We start from the raw sequence: 19,688 nt of genomic DNA, 5'->3' as shown, positions 1-19,688 counted from the left end.
AATGTTACTGCCATTCTAAAGAGCTGTCTGATTGGGTGCCATTCACCCAATGGGATTCTTGAGCACATGCTCTTCACTTCTAGTTCCATGGCAAGATCAGGTTTTTGCAGTGCATAATATAAGAGCGTACAAGTCATTATATTCTCTTCACTGTGGGGAGCTGATTAAAGCAAATACAACTCCAACACGTTGTGATGTCTAATGTAATCTATTTATTTTTATTTTTTCTACGCCAGAGGGCGCTTTTGATCCAACATTTGTCTTCGGCAAAGCAGTATCAAATGTCATTTGCTCAGTGGTCTTTGGAACTCGGTTTGACTATGAAGACAAGAAATTTCTTTCTCTGCTCCAGCTGATGAACGAGAACTTTCGCTTTCTGAGCTCCACCTGGGGACAGGTAAGGGTATTGACACCGTGGTGACTGACCGTGATTGCATAGATTAGAAATTTGTTCAAGAATACATGCCATCATCGTGAACAATGGCTGCATGGATACTAGATTTGATCTGAAGTTTTATTTTTAACCATGTTGTCCCTTAGAATCCTGGCAAATGTCACATCTGGTTTTGCTAGAAATTTTAGTTGTAGATTTAACCTTGAGAACTATTGACATTTTAAATAGGTTATCTGTGTTGAGTAGATTGGAAGACAAAAGGAGTTACATTATCTGCCTCATGGGACCACTGATTCAAAGAGAAATTACAGTCCTCCATGGAAAATGATTTATGTAGGGACGCTAGTTGATTTCTAACACAATTAGCAGCATGGAACACCAAATGCAGCAAGATGGTTAGCAGGGGGCAAGAATAGAGGAAGCAAAAAGGCAAAAACACAGGGGCATATTTATCAAGGGTTTTGAGTCGCCCTTGCGCCACGCCTTGTACATCTGGGAATGTTTCAAAAACCATGGGAGTTGCGTGGAAACACCCACCGCAACGCCCATGGAACACCTCCCTTGCACAGAGTAAGGCAACGCAGAGCACATCTATGAAGCCATTGAAAGCCACGAATGCAGCTTTGCGTGGCTTCATAAATCTTACTTAGAGGCTTGCGTCATGCATATACCACTTTGCGTGGCGCAAACGGGACACAAGCCTCTCGACAATATGCCCCCAGTGTATTATTTTAGACACCACAGCTCAGAAACCAAGGGGCATATTATCAAGCCAGGCGATAAAATTATTGCCACTAAAACGGCGGTAATGGGCTTGATAATATGCTCTATGGAATTCCAATTGAAGCCCATGTTAAATGTGAAGGACATCTAACATGGGCTTCAATTGGAATTCCATAGAGCATATTATCAAGCCCACTATCGCCGTTTTAGCGGCAGTTTTCTGCCGCTAAAGCAGCGATAATTTTATCGCCTGGCTTGATAATATGCCCCCAAAAGAGGCAAACGTGCTGACTGTTTCAAACATTTCTGTCTAAAAAACAGTCCATGACCCGAGAAATATCAGGTTACCCAGTGCAAGCCCTTGCTGTTCTGATGAGCCAGTGGGCCCCAAATGCCAAAACTGTCACATTGGGAATTCTTGAAGTAGGACACTTACCCATAACCATCACACAGAAGAAATAATCCCGACATTATAGCACTAATCCGCAAACTCAGTTGTTCCATAGAGCCACCATGGAACATGGCACCTCTCAATTAAATACAGAGTTACAAAAAATAAGAGTGACTGTTGTCTATGAGACCCTTATTCACTGCATCTGCATCTCCCTTTCGGAAGATCTCTGTAAGTGGAACCAATAGTAAAGCATAGCGCCTAGAAGTAAAGGCAGGAAGAGTGTGTTAGGAATTTTTATTAAACACAATGCTTATCTCTACCTGGGACCCACGTAAAGGCAACATTCACAATCAACTAACGAGCATGTTTATTTCTTTAAGCCATGCTCCCCACTTTTGATCATCAGTAGTAGCAGTGGATGAAATTTCCTGGCTTCAAGCAAAAAGGGACAAAATCAATTATTTTTTGTCTAAGTGATGAAAATGTACTTTTCTGGAAAATAGTGCTTCTAAACTCTTGTTTATTCACGTTGTAGTGCTGGGCAAAACATATAAATATTTTTTTAAAATCTTTAATACAATTCGGTTTTATTGGTTTAACTATTTAATACATTCTTAGACAGTGGCAGCTGCTTCCAGATGTCATTAGTGTGGTGGTGGGGGACTGGGGGGGGTAAAAAAAAAAAGAACCTCTTACTTGCTGGCTGGACGGCCCGCCGACCGGCCGCCGCCTCACCTTAGGCCTCTGCGTCCTTCCTTCCTTCTGCTTAACAGGAGGCGGGATCAGGAAGCACCCAGCCAGGCTCCCTTGACCAATCTCAATGCTGCAATGCAGCATTGGGATTGGTCTGAGCGCCACTGTTTAGGTCTCGCCTGACCCAGCGCATGCGCTGGTCTGGCGAGACTTATTGAGAGGGCTCCAAAAAGTGCTACCAGGCCAGCCTAGAGCTACAGTGCATGTGCACGGGCGCGCGCGCCACGCTTTTCCGTGATTACTTTCACTTTCGCGGCCGCAGGGCCGCTTTGCATAGCCAATAGGTCTCGCTTTTGGGACCTTATAAGTATTTAGTTATGCAACTGTTGCATGGCTAAACACTTATAAGGTCCCAAAGGCAAGACCTATTGGTTATGCCAATGCTTGTTTTAGAACTGTTTGTCAGATCACAGGTAAGCAGAAAGAGAGTGAGAAAATGAAAGCCAGTTCCTGGAAGTCTGGTATCTGTTGGGAGGTTTCTCTTTAGAGAGGGCTGTGTAGGCCGGAGCTATGTGTACAGTGCTTAAATTGAGCTGGTGGTTGCCGGTGGGGCCCACCGGCATTTATTTTGGGGACTAGCACATACATCCAACATTTCATAAGGGTAAGATAGGAAATCGCAAACAAAGGAGAAAGAGAAAGATGTAAAATTGTCACAAAGGGAGAAAGCAGGAACATGCAAGAGTGAGATAAAGGGGCAGGGAGTGTCTGGTAGTTGATTTAGAGAGGCATGTGGTGGATTCCAGACTATGCAGCCTTGGTATTCTGCGCACTAATATGTAATAGCGCCAGCTGCAGGTTTCTGAGCACAGCTTCAGCACCTGCACTCATTGTTTTATAAATTAAGCACTGTCTGTGTAGACCCTCGGAGGTGACTGATGTTGCAGAGATTGATATGAGTTTATCATCGTGCCCAGGGCTGGACACTTGGCCTGCCTTTTATTCCACTGGGCATTTACCCAGTGGGCTGGAGCCTTGGAGCCTAGTTTTGAAAGGCCAGTGATGCTCCTGGTGGATCCGTCACTTTCCTCATCTTCTCAATGTTAATTGCAGCAGGTGCAGGAAACTTCATGAGAAAGAAGGAACGTAGAGACAAAGTGATCAGAGAGGAAGAAGAGAGGAAGAAGAGAGAGGAGAGAAGGAGAGTTAGAGAATGGATGGATGGAAAGAGAGTGTTTGCCCAAGGATACAAAGAGATACAAAGGGAGCATAGCTGGTTTGAGCATTTTTTCGAGGACTGCCTTTGGTTCCCCAGTCCGACCATGATCCATCCCAAGATGCCGCAAAAAAAGTGTGTAGCTGTTTGGGCACTGTGTGCTTTGTGACATAACATTCATGAAAGTGGATATAGCATTGTGTGCCTTGGTTGGTTTATCATATGTGCCTATGCCCATCTGTAGGAAGGTGGAGTATTATGTGGTGATGCTGATTAGGCTTCACCATGCAATACGATCACAAAACCCAAAGATGGTCCTGGAATAAACACTAATAAATTTTAAGCTCAGCTCTGGTAGTGTGGCAAAGAGCAGTCAGACTTTACTAGAGGAACATGTGTTAAGCATTTCCAGAGTACCAATATGGACAAAAAGTAATTCACACGACTCAAAAGAAATCCGACACAAATTTATAGATATAGTGTGTATTTTTATCTTAATTTCGACACCAACATGAATGGAATAGCATACCTGCAACTGGAGTTATACATTTTAGAGTCAATGAAAAATAATACAGTGAGGGGCCAATGACCAGTGATTCTTCAGGTCCAGCACATTGTAGTACTTGCAGTCTTCAGGGGACTAATGCCACTAGTCCAGAGGAGTCTGAGGGTGCTACAGGCTTCCATTTTCAGTCCCACTGTATAGGGAAACTGAGAGATAGCCTAGGATGAGTCTCAATCAGGCAGTACTAGGAGTGTTGCCATAGGTGCAGAAGATCCCTCTTTTGGTTTGGGCAAGTCCTGTTGTCGCAGACATGGTTCTCTTCTTCTGTCCTCTTTGATGCAGGTTTTTTTTTTTTTTGCAGAGTTTTATATAGCGCGAACTTGACCCAAATCCAATCAGGTATCAGAGCGCTTTACATAGCACCAGTCACATTCATCTTTTGTTAGGCATGGGGAGATTAAGTGATTTGCCCAGAATCACAGGATGTACCGAGACTCGAACCCAGTTCCCAGGTCCGAGGTCAAGCGCCCTAGCCGTTAGGCCAACTCCTCTCCCCAGGTTGTTCAGAACTGAGGTTCTAGCATCAGGGGTGTCCATTATATCCAAGATTTAGGGGAGTTAGGGGTGTGGGAGCAAGTAGCCAATGGGCTGCTAGACCCAACAGCTAGTCCGCTCCTGAGATGACTACATCCAGGGGCGTGGGTCACCTTTTCTACCCAAAACCCTCTATTCTACCACTTCTAAAAATGGCAGAACCCTTCTTCCGATGTACAGACCGGGCTGCCCACCGTAGAAGTGTGGCTTTCCTTCTGTGGTGTACACCTCCTTAACTATCTAATTTCCCACCTGCCCAGGTGCAAATGTGCCTGGGCAGGGGGAGGGCTGTTTTCTCTTCTGGAAGTCAGTCCTGATGCATAATGGAGGTGGTGCAGCTTTTGAAGCTTACCGCCTTGATATGCCACTTCACTAGACCATCTGGAAGGGAGGAGGTGTGATCTACTTCCTACCCAGGCCTTTGTTCTGACTCTTGTGAGTGATCACACTGCCTGGCAGAAGTTCAGAATCCTATATTGGTGGCAGCAACTGCAGGAAGAGTGGGCTTGACAGCCGGAGCACAGAGAAGCTGAGGCAACCAAGGTGGGCATAGTCTAAGGTAGCAACCTGGGTGCATACCACATCGCCCTCGACTTGAGACTTGTGTCAGGGGAGAGAAGACACGTTGTTTGATAGGAAACATGACATATTTAGGCAATACAATAAAGGAGCTGCTAACCTCGGGTTTACCTGGGTGCCAGCCCATGTAATCCTAGCCATTGATAGTCCATCACTTATAGTGTCCCTTAATGGTAAAGGGCACTATAGGGTATATAAGCTTGCCTTTACCTGTCCACACCTTTGATATAATGCGCCCTGCCTCCTGGGCTTTGGGAGGCCTTCCTTAGGGGTGAATGGTACACATGGTGAGGGTAAAGTTGAGTTCAAACAGTCTGTATTGCTCCTGCAGTCTGCAATGGTAGGCCTGCTGTTGATAGTTTATTTGGTTTGTTCAGGGTGGCACAAACAGTGCTGTAAGCCCTGGGTACCCCTTTACCACACATGCCCTGGGTACCACTGATACTATATACTGAGGTCCTATAAGGAGGGTAAAGTCCTTGTCTCAATTTACACATAACAGTTTTAGGGAGAGAGCACTGGCACAGGGGTCTGGGGAAAGGCAGGAGACTCCAGTGCACGTTCAGAGTCATAACCATCAGCATTGGAAAAAAGTAGGGAGGGTGACAATACAAAAAGGGCACTTTCCTACATCATTTAACTCCCCGAAACCACTGTTATGGACATGGACATCAATGACAAACATAAACATGTAGGTGCTGAAGCCGAATTTTGTATTCATTAATTGTAAAAGAAAATCTACTAACATAAACACAATTCTCTTGGTGTAGGTGACAGTACTAATTGTGACACTGCTCATTTCCACCTTGAAGTAGAGTGAGCAAACCACTTTGTTGCAAGGAGTGTTAAAAGCTTAGGCTTCAAGGAGTATGGTAGAAAGCAAGATTGTTTGCAGATGCAGTTAGGAGTGACAATGTTTCGGTTTATCTTGATGTGATGTGTGGGCTAGGCAACACATGCCTTGTCTGTTAAATAGGGGCACCACAGATGAGCAGAAAAGAAGAAGGATGTCAGGATTTCGAGTGATCCTTATCACTCTGTTGTCTTGCTAGTAGGGGAGGAGTGTGAAAAGAATCTGCAGTGTAGGTCAAGCAGAAACTGACCAAATTTAACATTCCAATTAAGGAAAAGCCATCAAACTATGAGAGTCCTAACAGTGCTCAGTGGACTTTCCCCTTTTGCAGACTCTCCACATCAAAAACATACAGTCTGGTTTAGGGCAGGGAGGACATCCTTCATGATTGTGACAGAGTACCCATCCACCAAACTCTAAATCAGGCCCATAGTTTACTGGGCTATGATGAGGCTGGACTATCACGGCTAACAAATCAGGCTTTCACAATTCACTCTATAAGTGGAAAATAGCCATATGTATTACCCCCATAAATATGTATTACCCCCATAAAGGGTCCAAGAAAATGCTGAACTTTAGGAATATTGGGTCAAACATGGGATTCACAGCTTGTTTCTCAACATAGGTGATAGCATATGGCCTACTGGAATGTATATTGCCTGTGGTACCTTCTGGAGGAGGAGGGAATTTATTGAATGTATTGCTCTATTTGCCAGCTTGATTTACAATTTCTGGAGACCTGGCTTTGTGCTCCCCTTGCTATGAATGGGTACTCTTACTTTTCAAAAGACACTAAACTGGTTAAAAATAGACTAGGATCAATCAGAGTGCCACTCTTGTTAGGTTGAGCGTGAGCCAGCGCTCATGCACTGCTCTGCGAAGAGCTGGGTTAGTTGAGTACGGAGAGAAGCTGCGCCCAATACCCCGCCTTTATTTTTCATTGGCTTTTGTGTTTGTCCTTTGTTTATGTTCTCTTCTGATTCATTATGAGGTTTGTTCGTCCCTCTTTAGTACAGCCATGTCGTCATTTGTATCCTCCCATGGTTACTGGCCCCTTTACTTGGTTGTTACTTGGTACGTGTACTATTTCCTTTGTGCGCCGGTAGCGTCACGCAGCTTTTTCCGTGTCTTCTCCTCTCCTCACCCACCCCCGCAACCCTACGCCCACACGCCCTCCCGTTGTCCGGGCCTTCTAATGTTGTACAGTCAGAGCAATGGACGATGGACGTTTTTTAAGGTTAAATATTTATTTCTGTGTTATGTTTAAAATCATGGACATGTCAAAGTGCTAACCACGATCAAAGTGTACAGACGATAGCTCCTCTAGCCTGACTTCATGCAGATGTACAGACGAACTCCCCTAAACCGCATTGTGGCATTCAGTGCTTCGCTCTGCAGAAGCTCAGCAGATACCCCCCTTAATAACCCCATCTTGCTCCACCTCACAGGGCAGCGTTTAAGCTGTATTGATTCGCTGGTAGAAGTTGGTAAGCCACCAATGCATAGGGAGCGCAGAGCGGAGCCATTAAGCGGTCATTCTTGATCAAACCATTCCGCGTAAAGAGTGGAAGTTAGAAGTCCAGCCCATGTTTAGGTCTCCCAGTCTACAATTCTTCCATGGGAACTGCCTCATGCTGTGTCTAGTTTTACAATGCAATGTACATAGCTGTCTATCAAGAGGCAAATCATGACAGTCACCGGTCTGTTCAATAAGGGTGACTAGCAAAGCATACAATTCTTGCGATACATCTACCTGACAATAAATATGAAATCTTTTTTTTATAAACAAGCTGGGTGAATCGGGTGTGGCTGAAACAATACATATCACCACAGAAATATAAAAGTATAACATTATGAGGTAAAGGACATGGTTTAAAAAATGCATCTGTATTGTTCTCCACAGAACACACATACATATAATGAAAGGGGAACACTCTGTTTACTTGTGAATATCACTATCTTTTGTCTTGCTAAGTACATTAATCTATTTCACCAGAAGTCTCACTCCTATATAGAGGGAATAAAATACGTTAATATTACATTATCAATACATTACATTGTACATTACAATGTAGAAAGTGCCATGAATCTGCTAGCAAGTTACTTACAAGCTAGTAATGCAAAGTTTAATTGGCTGCAATCTGCTGTGAATATATTTTCTACATTTTATGTGAACTGCAAATTCAGGTGGAAACTTCTGCTTGCTGATTCCTCACCTTTTGATATACAAGGCATAAGACTTGATCCAGAAAACATCTGCATTAGCTCTCTGGTGCCAGCATGTGGTGTTAACTCTGTTTCGACATCAGAAGTGGAGTGGTGATGATGCCATATGGCAGCGGATTAGTGGCCTGACGTAAGTTCAGGTTTTTTTTCTGCGCTTTTCGATGTTGTCCGCTCTTCACCTTGTCAAAGAATTTCTCACAGAAGACTGTTCTTGTTTGGTACAGTAGCGACAATGTCACCACCAAAGGTCTCAAGCTTTATGTCTTGTCAACGATGTGATGGACAAATCAAATGTTCATCACAGTCCCGCACAACGACTGTCTGTGGTGCCTCAGCTCGAGGTATGACACATTGTCGTACAGCCTCTTTCAACAAAGAAAGTTATTTATTGCTTTCTCCGAAAAATGTCATAGGAATTATCAGCAGCTAGGTCATGATTGAGGTTGTGAGCAAAGTCCAGGTCCTCTTCAAGGTCTTTGCCCTCCACCAAGTCGGTGAGGGAGAAGAAATGATTTCCCAAGAAGAAGTGTTCCTCGTTTTCACCATTGTTGTTCTAAGATTGCAGGTAAGTATCCTTGGCTCCATATACCCCAGGTTCAGAGTTGGTGGAGGTATCTCTTGTGCCAACTCCAATGATTCCGAATCTGGCACCATTTCCACCACCACGAGCTCCACCTCCTTCTCCGCCACAGTGGGTGTCAGTACCCATCTAGGCGCCAGGAGTGGATCTGCCAGGAGTGTGTCTGCCAGGAGTGGATCTGAGACATGATGGATTTTTTTAAGAGGGCGTTGGTCCCCTCTAGTGCACCATTTGGCCCCACAGAATAGGTCTAATGAATCCTCACAAACATTTCACTGCATTTTTCTCAAAGAGTAGAGTGCACTTTTTACATTTCTATCCACCTTTTCAGAATGTTTTACACACTTGTTCGTAATATTTACACTTTTGGGGAAAGGTCTGCACCATTTTTGTAGAAGATGCACTCCATTTTTAGGTTGAGCCTAGGCAGTGCATGCGCTGCGAGCCATGATGTATTCGAGTACAGACTTGACGCCCCACCCACTCTCTACCCATATTTGTTATTGGCTTGTGTCATTGTCCTTCGTAAATGCTGGCTTCTGATTCGTTGAGAGGCTTGTTAGTCCCTCCTTAGTACCGCCTTGTCTTCATTTGTAACCTCCCACGAGGACTGGCCATTTTACTCCAGTAGGTACACGGTATGTCTTATTTAGTCTGTAAGCACTATTTTCTTTAATGAGCTTTTCCTACAGCAGGCATGACATGCTTTCCTGCAACATTCAGCACACCATGCGCGGTTTCACTTTCCAAGCAGCATGGGACAATGGCGACCACTTCTTTGAAATGCAATAGGTCTCGCATCGCCAAGAGTTTGAGCTATTGGCAAATGACAATGCCTTTTACATATGTGTTGTTTTTCAAAACATTTAAATAAAAGGCATTAGGCATTTACAATGCCAATAGCTTAAACTGTCGCAATGTGAGACGTATTGCATTGCAAATGCTTGTTTTTTATATATGGACAAAATATGCAGTTTTGGTCTCCATGGATCTGCACATGTTGATTATTTTGGCAGAGGAGGAACCACACACCCCAAATCAAAGAGGATCATCTTGGTAAACCTTTATAATCACCATGAATGAGTCTAGAAACTAAAGCAAAATGGAGATGGCTCAACTCAGTCAGTCAACAAGTCTTTATTCGGCCATCAAAACCCATAAAAGAACATTGAAAACATTTGTGCCTAAAATCAAGTTCAATACATAACTATTTAAAAACAAACCAGTAATACATATACATTTCCAATTAGATTAGATTTCCAATTAAAACCATCTAAAACCTTTGATTAAAACCTTTGATTAAAAATGAGTAAAGCATAACATCAGGAATATAGTACAAAAACACAGAATCAATGCTATAAAAATGGGGCAAGTAAAGTGGGGATATAGAAGTGCAGCGACAGAAAGAATAACATTAGAAACTATCTATAAAACATCCAACAATGAATAATACATGCACAATTCATCATAACACCGAGACAAATAGGAGCTCCCTATTTCTTAAACAGCTTCTTCCTGTGTCTTAGTGTTCCTGAGAGAAAGCTTGCAACTTCAAAGCAGACCATGAGGGAAGACAGCACTTGTAAGTAAATCAGGGTGGGCCCCACTTGTGAAAAATTACAGTTCCTTATCAAAGTAAAAATATATTTTTTTCTGTAGAATACTATAAAAATCACAGAAAAAGATAAAATGTAAAATATATTGCTCTGAAAAGTAATCACAGAGACAGGGCTTTAAGGCATCTGGCTTTGAAATCCTCTGGGAACAGCAAAGAGCCAATGAATAAAATTAAATCTAAATCTGGTCAGGAGAAAACGAGATGGGCTTTATTAATAAAAGACCAATAAGGCTGCCCTAGTGGACTTGCGTTCAATATTATATATTGCCTTAATGTGGGCTTGGAAAATTCCTTGCCTTCCCTTTCCCCCAGATTTATGGCCAAGAACATACTTTTGATGTCTCTCAAATCACTACCGCGTAACCACTTTGGATTCGTTAACAACTCAGGGGGTCTAACCTCCTCAGCTGCTCCAGGACTTAACCCAGCCAGGGGATATTCAGAGCCCCCTCAAGTACTATACAGTACTCTAGAACAATCTGATTTAAGGTAGGAACGGGGCTTGGCCAAATTGTAATCCAACGCATTAATGGTGCAACTACGATGTGTTCAGAGATATAACACTGGCCAAGCTCTTTGTGCACCAGTAAAGAGGGGGTGCAAGTGGAAGCAGCGAGAAGTCTGTGCAAAAATATGTTCACAGCCACCTGCAGTTCACTTACACCTTTGTATCCCCACACACCACAGCCATATCCCCTTTCTCCCTCCGACATTACTGATGTTAACCAGGCAGCCAAAAGTTTTGAGACTGCTATTAGCACATCCTTAGACATAATTGCTTCCAAGAAAAAAACTAAATGCCCGGAAAAACTGTCCCCCTGGTTCACCTCGGACTTAAAAAACGATAAACTCGCCATCAGGAAGGCGGAACGCAAATGGAGACTTGCAAAAAACACAACTGATAGGCATCAATATAAAATATTACATAGTCGCTATATGGATAACATAGCCTTGGCCAAAAAAGTCTACTTAGGAGATAGAATCAACCAAGCTTCCAACTCCCATAAAGAGCTATATAAGATCGTGAAGGAATTTACCATCCCCACTCCTGCATACCGTCACATATTGCCTCTCAGGAGTGGGTGGATTCCCTCTCAGACTTCTTTGTTAACAAAATAAATGATATTCACAAACTATTCCCTTAATCAAGAAATACCTCCCCTGAACAAAGATTTGATGCTACTCTCCCTCAAAGCACAAACTCTCACAGAGAATTCAGTAAACTAACAAAGGAAGACATCTCCGCAATACTAAAAAGGATGAAATCCGGCTCACCGACTGACCCTGCATCCTATTAGATCCTATCTAAAATTGGTCCAGCACTCGTTCCTAATTTGATGAACATCTTGAATCTTTCACTATCACAATCCACCGTACCCTCACACTGGAAGGAAACTATTGTGAGACCTATCTTGAAAAAGCCCTCAGCTGACCCCAAACAACTCGCTAATTACAGACCAATCTCTCTCCTACCCCTGTTTGGCAAAAGAATGGAATCTACGATCAACAACCAACTGTATAAACATTTAGAAAGTAATAATCTGTTAGATTCATCTCAGTCTGGTTTCCGGCCTTACCATAGCACCGAAACGGCCCTGGTTGAGATAGTCGATAACATCAGGCTTACTCTGGATGCAAGACAATCCGCCATCCTGATTCTACTTGATTTGTCGGCTGCCTTCGACACCATCTCTAATGGCATCCTTTTGGAGCGACTGTGGGAGTTTGGTGTCGATGGCCCCACACTACAATGGTTTAAGAGTTACCTTACGAACCGGTCCTCCAAAGTACAAATAGGGGGTTTCTTTTCCAAAAGCCAAACCATAGACAAGGGAGTTCCCCAGGGATCAATTTTAAGCCCCACACTTTATAACCTATACGTGTCAACTTTGGCTAAAATAATCAGAGCCTACTGCTTTGATACAGTGTCCTACGCTGACGACACGCAATTGTTAATCACTCTCGATCCCGATCCCACCAAAACACAACGCAGATTCAAATTGTGCATGTCATCGGTCAATGACTGGATGTCTAATAATCATCTACTGCTCAATGCGAGCAAGTCAGAAATAATGCTCTTTGGTGATGCGCAATACATTTGGACCACTGACTGATGGCTGCCCTCGCTAGGGCCGTGCCCCTGCCGAAGACATCAGTCCGCAACCTGGGAGTTGTAATGGACAATAAACTCTCCATGACCGACCACGTAAACTCCGTTGTACACACCAGCTATGGCTTAATGCGTTCCCTCAGGAAAATCTTTAAATGGATTCCCCTCTGCTCTCGGATGTCCCTTGTGCAGGGACTAATCATCAATCGCTTGGATTATGGTAATGCGCTGTTCGCATCCATAAGCGAAAAGCTTCTGACAAAGCTTCAGGTTCTGCAGAACACCGCTGCAAGGCTGGTCTTAAATCTCCCCCCCCGATCTCCATCGGCTCCCAGTCTGAAGACCCTCCACTGGCTCCCTATAAGAAAGAAGGTTATCTTCAAACTATGCTGCCTGGTACACAAAACACTAAATAAAAATGGACCAACCTATTTATCAAAGAAACTGACCAAACACCAGCCAGTTAGAACCCTCTGCTCCACCAGTAAACATCTTTTAACCATCCCCAAGGTCCGCACTGTAAAAAACAGAGGCCGGTCCTTTTCCAGAACTGCACCTGAGCTATGGAATTCGCTGCCGGTAGAGCTTCGCCTGGTAACCTGTATTCTAACACTCTGCCCTGCCCTGTTTTTAGCTCCTGTTTTCGGCAACGCGCTATGAGACCTAAGGGTGATATATGCGCTCAATAAATACAAAATACATACATACAATACATACATAGGTGGCCATAGGTATACATTTTTCTATATAGACCTTTAGTAGGGCAGGTATAGGTTTGGCCCCTAGTTTCTTAGCAAAGTCCATGGTGGCCCCCGCTTCCCTTGTCAAGATATTCTTTATAAGTGCTCCTTGTGCCACCCATGACCCCCTTTCATCAAACAACACCCCAATTAGGGGGCAGTAGAAAGTTTAGTAAGTTCTGCCCCCCTACAGATTAACTTGCAGCTAAGTGAACTTGTGCTGCCTGTTGTCATAATATGTGATTTAGAAAAATTGATTGAGGGGTTAAGGGAGTCCATAAAATCAGTAAAAGTGTTTAGAAGGCTTTACAGTCCCACAGCCACCAGGGCAAGTAACACTGCATCGTCCACATACAACACGACAGGAATGAGTTTGGTACCAGCCCTAGGGATTTCTTTACATGCTGCTGACAGTACATCCCCTAGCTTGTTAAATATAGAAGGTAAACAGCACAGGGGCCAGGATACAACCCTGCCTGACCCCTCTCATAACCTCCCAGGAGGCCGATACAGTACCATTCTCATTATATCTCACTGAGGCTGTGAGATTGAAATGAGAGCTGTGTAATAAGGCCACCAAATGTGCACCCATGCCCATATCTGATAAGGAGGGCCAAACCTTGGATATGTTAACACAATTGAACGCAGAGGTTAGATCCATGAAGGCCATATGGGGGCAGCCCTTTTTGACTATAGCATATTTTCCCATGATCATATGCAAATTAATGCATTGGTCCAGGGTATCTCTTCCTTGCCTGAAGCAGTACTGCAGGTCTGACATAATCTTAACGTTGTTTTACCATAGGGTTAAGAGATCCAGTACCATCTTGCCCATAATTTTAGCAGCTAAGTCCAGTAAAGAAATCGGACGGTAGCATGCTGGGTCATACCTCAAACCCTTTTGACAGATAGGCAAGATGATGGCCATGGACCAAGAAGAGGGCAAGCCACACATAATGGCCACATTAAAAACCTGTGTCAGTATCTTAGCCCAGGACAAGGGTCAACTTTGCAAAGATCCGACGGCACCCCATCCGGGCCCAACGCTTTCCTCCTGGCTGTGGCCACAATGGCTTTATGCACCTCACTCACATTAAAAGACAGTGGTAAACTTTCTATTCCAGGCTCCCACAGAGTGTCAGTCTTCCCCGGGTCAGCTCCCCTGTAGGTCCCTTCAAAATGTTGAACCCATCTCTCAGCAGGTATGATGCATTCCACTCTGGTGTTTGTGGAGTCAGAGAAGAAAGGGCTGTTAACCATTTCCAAGAACTTGGAGCTATTTCCCAGTACACTGGCTTGACATAGGGCCTCCCATGCCTGCTCCCTAATAACCTTTTTCTTCTGCTGAGTGGTACATTTATATGCACTCCTACATTCCCTGACCCTTTCCTCAACCCTGGGTTTCTGTTTGAGAGCAATGGCTAAGTTTTTATGTGTTTTACTACATTCACCAGCAAACCAACTTTTCCCCTCAGTGCCTCCTGCTCTACCACGGACGTATAAATTACCAGCAATCCTCCTGGTTAGGTTATTAAAAGCATCTAGTACCAAACTGTTCTGCGTACTACTGTCAAGGCAAAGTGCAATATCGTCTGTGCCTTCTGCATACAGATGGTCTAGTAAGGCTTCTGGTAACACCGTCTCCATTTTATTCTGCGTGCTTGGTCTCATAGTCTAATTGCACTATTTGGAATGCTCCTGCCCTCCTTCCCAGATAAATCTTGAGTCCAAGCTAGGTCCAATGTTAAAGGATTATGGTCACTGAAGCTGCTCCAACACTTTCTCAGATTGTATACCACACGGACCAGGGGAGCAGATAGCGTTATAAAATCGATAGTAGAGGATCAGCCCTGCCTGATAACAGTTGGAACAGATTCTGCTACAACTGACTGTTCTAAACAATGCAGATTATTAGCTGCAAGTAGTCCTTCTAGTCGGAAGCCTTGGTCCGTGTGTTCAAAGTGAGTGGCCGGGCATCCAGCTGGCCTTTTACGAGGATGCGGATAAGCTGATAGAGATGTCTGTTAAAATCACCTAGGAGTATAACTTCATAGTAAGGGTGTCCCCTTTCCCCATAGAGTTCAAGAAACTCCTCCAGTGTGGCAATATGTTCAGTGTCAATTTTTTTGCAAAAGGTATTATAAAAGTTCACCACCATCAGGGGGGAATGATCTGTAAATGACAGCTCTACTGCTAGCAAGTGCCAATACCAAAGTAAGCAAACTACCCTTAGAGCATCCCTCTAGGGAGGGTGATGCAGCTTTAAAAAATGAGGAGAATCCATCCAAAAAAAGAGGATTCACATGTGTCCCAGGTTTCCTGCAAATCAACTATATGACAATGCCCAAGTTTTGCTAGCCAACATGCATCGTCTGTTTTGGCCCTCAACCACGCAATATTCCAAGTCACTATCTTCATAATTAGTAGGGTGATGGTAATAGAGCACACCTGGAGAGAAGAGATGGGCACATGGACTGCTTGACAGATCATCCTGTCAGATTCGTCCCATAGTAGAGTGTTCTATGGGTTGGCGCAAGGCATTGCAAGGGTTGATCTAAATACTAGAATTGCTTTAAACTTTCATGATAAAAAGTCTGGTACACTGGAACCCCTGGACCTGATTCACAAGCTGCACTTTGTAGTACTTTTTCTAGTACTACAGTAGTACTACAAAATATACTACAAAGTGCTTTTCACAATCTATTTACAGAGTTTACGACTCACATTGCCTATTCTAATGTGTATGGAATTCTCCGCCTGACAGAGGATTCTCCCCTCATGTAAGCGTACGTTTTAGTGGTAAATGTGAGAGGAACACAGGGAGTGCCTTAAAATGCAGGACAATTTACTACTAAAGAGAATGGGATTAAGGAGAAGTTAACAAGGTTTAAGGAGGGTCAGTTAGGGGTTCAGAGAGGAACGTCACCCACCCGTACAAGAATAAGGGGGTCATTATGAGTTTGGTGGTTCATTGGGCTGCCAAACCTGTGATGGCTGTCCACTAACTGCCAGACTGGCAGTTCTCACACAGTTTTCGAGTTTGGCAGTTGAACCGCCACCGGATCTCTGTGGCCACTCAGGATCCTGGATTCCATGGCAGTGGTACACCTGTCAGGCTGAGTAATATGCTGGCCGTGCTGCTGCGGCACCGCCGAGCATATTACGAGTTGCCTCACTACCAGCCTTTCCATGACGGTGAGCCTGCCATGTAAAGGTTAGCGGTGAGGCAACAAAGAGGACCCTAAATGGGCCCTGTGCTGCTCCAGGTCCTGGGAGTGGACGCAGGGGGCACTCATTGTGCCCCCCTGCAAATGTGCACCCCAGTTCCTGCATGGTGCGGCAGGAACGTGCTGTGGCGGTGTCACGGCAGTGCCTGTCTGAGGCTCACCTATGGGACTTAGGCACCGCCATGACACTGCTGCAGCAGCACCTGCCCACCGAGGATTACAATCGTAATCCAGCAGGTGGTGTGAGTACGGCTTTGGCTGTCCTCCTTCAGGGTGCTGGCGTGGGGGCCCGGAGGAGGACCACCAAAGTCGTAACTGGCCCCTTAGCCAATTGCTTACAGAGGGTTGGAAACATGTAACTTACACCTTTATATGTGAAATAGGCTCAATATATTTCTGTGTGTCAGAATATTGTATACACAATACAGAAATGCCATCAGACATAAATATAATTCCCTAAATATTTTTCTAAACAATATTTAAGAAAGAAGCTGAATTCCCACTAGTGGGGACAATGTTTATTTCATGCAGGTTAGCTGTGAAATATGAGGTAGGCACACTGTACAGACTGCATACATTTCAAATTGAAAGCATTGCTCAAACGCTGTCTCATCCAAAATTATCTGGGCTCTCCTGAGCTATATGATTGAAGGCCTCATTCCTGCAGAAGTCCTGTATTATAGGGAAGTGAGGGAAATGATTTGATGCAGACCACAGGATAAGAAGCATCTACCCCATTGACAGGTGGGGCCCTTCAGACATCTGCAAGCCCAAATGTTCTCACGGAATATAGAGTGGTAAGGACTGAATGGAGATTGTAGATTGTTGACATGCCCAATAAAACAAAATCCAAATAGTTGATCGGGCCCCAAATTAATACAGTAATTGGCAGTGGATAATGCTAGCACATTTTCATCACTGGTAGTGCAAGCACTCTGGGTCTTTATGTTCACTAGTGTAATCCACTTTTGGAATTCTAACAGGTTGGTGAAACTTTATTTCCTCTTTTTGTTTAGCAAGATGTGAAAAAAACACAAGATACTGAAGTCATGCATGGCTCTTTCATCAGCTAAGAAAGGTGGCACCAGAGATCTGCCTCCCTCTGGATTATTCTTGTTATTATGGAGCATGTCTAAAATATTTGCTTTGATATTTCTTTGGCGATTCGTGCTGTAGTTTAAAAAAGTTAATTAGATACTATAAGGGCAGGTATGTTTTAGACCTGAATTAAACACACCACACCAGTGCTACTCCTTGTGGTTTCTAGTTCATCATAAATACATACATTTTCCAAATGCGAAACAGAATAGATTTGAAATGTGAATATTTTGAGGTCTTTCTCCTGACTTAATCACATTGAGCGTGTGTAAAGATGTAGACACAAAAAAATGAGTTGTGCAGAAAAGAAACATAGGGAAATTATTAAAAGTGGCCTCGGGTTCTCAACAAGCATACATGTATCTGATTTCTATGCCCCTGGGGCACGTTGGTATGACAGAAGATGCTACAGAAGCTTACACAACCCTTTCTGTAATTCAGATTACACCATGCGATGTAGCACCATCAGGATCTTAAAGAGGGCGGTCACTCATTTGCATGGTGCTGAGGGCCCATGTAAATAAGGGAACAGTTTGCCTCTGCATCCGCACCGTATACCGCACCACAGAAGCCAAGAAGCAGTCAGAGGGTGGACTAATTGTTCTCTACAAATGAGCGGGCTCATAGTGAGTCCCTGAGGGCACAGTTTCAAAGCACCTTGTGGAGGGGTGTAGTCACTCACTGCAGCCCCTACGCCCAAGGGGGATCTCTTCCCCCTTTGTAATTCAGAAAGCATTGCCACCTGCAGAGTGAGAGGTGAACCAGTTGCTTCAAACATTCGGTCCACCTTATGCTAATAAGCAGCCCTCGCAACAGGCACAAATTTGGCATTGTGCTAGGGACATCACATTTAAGTAATAGGCACACTATCCTGGTCTGTGCCTGATGCACCCAGGACAGTGCTCCCTGTTCATAACACATGTCCTGTAGTTTTCTATCATTTTTAGGTCTCGCGAGCCAAAGGCTCGAAGAGACATTTTATATCTGGGCTTTGAAAGTGCTGCCGTGGCCTAAAGCTACAGTGCATGTGCACGGGCGCGCGCGCCGCGCTTACTTTCACTTTCGCGGCCGCTTTGATCGCGATCGCGATCACTTTCAATTTCGCACAGACCCAGCCTCCTCTGCCGGCACACCCACAACTGGCAACATTACTAGCGCTTGTTTTCTTTGACCCCCCCCCTCTCTGGCGGCCCACTTTTCCTCTCTTCTATTTTTTTTGTTGTTGTTGTCGTTTTCTGGTAATGTCTTGAAGTGGAAAAATAAGTGCTGGTCCCCAAAAGTGGGCGCCGTGGCCCCCACTGGCAACCTGCAGCTCCCACTGGCAACCTGCAGCTCATATCAAGCACCGCCTGTCTTGCAATCTCTGCAGCTCTTCAGCACATCAACAGCCACCGAAATGGTTGTAAATCAATGTATCATTATCAACAGATTAGTGTGTGACAGAAATATTGTGTCCTCAACATTATATATACTACAACAGCATCCTACTGGGGGTGGATTTTTCAACATTAAATCCAACGTGGGGATAATTTTGAAAAGTATTTTTTGAACGCAATATTTTTGTCAGGCGATATTACGGTGGCATTCCGCGGAAACGGCATTACGTCAACTAGCGCAGCAGAGCGTGCCGAGTAGGGACACGCATGGATGATGACGACAGAAAGTGCCGAGGAATGTTTGACCATATAACAAACGTTCTACAGCTGTGCGCTTTACGTGCTGGGTACACAAATAACGAGGCACTTGCTTAAAAATAATACTTTCAGTGAAAAAGGTGCATTTTCGAACAAAGCCCAAAAAAGCCTCCTAAGCAACTTTTGATTAGTCACAAGGTAAACAGAAATCAATATGTGAAGGTAGCTAGCAGCGGTGCTACTAGGTAGGTTGATGAGAACAAAAAACAGTATAGAAAGGCACCATGGGGGAAGTTTTTCACAACTTTCTAGATGATCGGCTTTCATTAAGCGCACCTAACTTTTTTTCCTCTAAATTCCGAGTTTCATTGTTCCATTACTCACCTCTGAGGACACTGAACTTATGCAACAGGGGAGGGCCACATTATGTGGCAGGGTTAATTAAACTGTGGAGTAAAAAAGACAAACTACGCACTTTTTTTTTTACAGTATAAATTCATTATT

The 19,688-nt window shown here is 44.1% G+C and overlaps 1 protein-coding gene across 1 annotated transcript in view; it reads left to right on the top strand.

The window, feature by feature from the left end:
• LOC146798113 (cytochrome P450 2C16-like) overlaps positions 1-19,688 on the top strand; it is a 383,825-nt gene that overhangs the window by 144,141 nt on the left and 219,996 nt on the right. Inside the window, exon 4 of the mRNA XM_085625338.1 lies at positions 237-397. Coding sequence (XP_085481464.1) covers positions 237-397 — 161 coding nt within the window. The remainder of the gene's footprint in view (positions 1-236; positions 398-19,688) is intronic.

This window comes from Triturus cristatus, chromosome 9 (genome assembly GCF_964204655.1).
Source record: "Triturus cristatus chromosome 9, aTriCri1.1, whole genome shotgun sequence".
NCBI classification, from domain to species: Eukaryota; Metazoa; Chordata; class Amphibia; order Caudata; family Salamandridae; genus Triturus; species Triturus cristatus.
The sequence above is the reverse complement of the archived record's forward strand: the minus strand, read 5'-3'. Positions and strand labels throughout refer to the sequence as shown.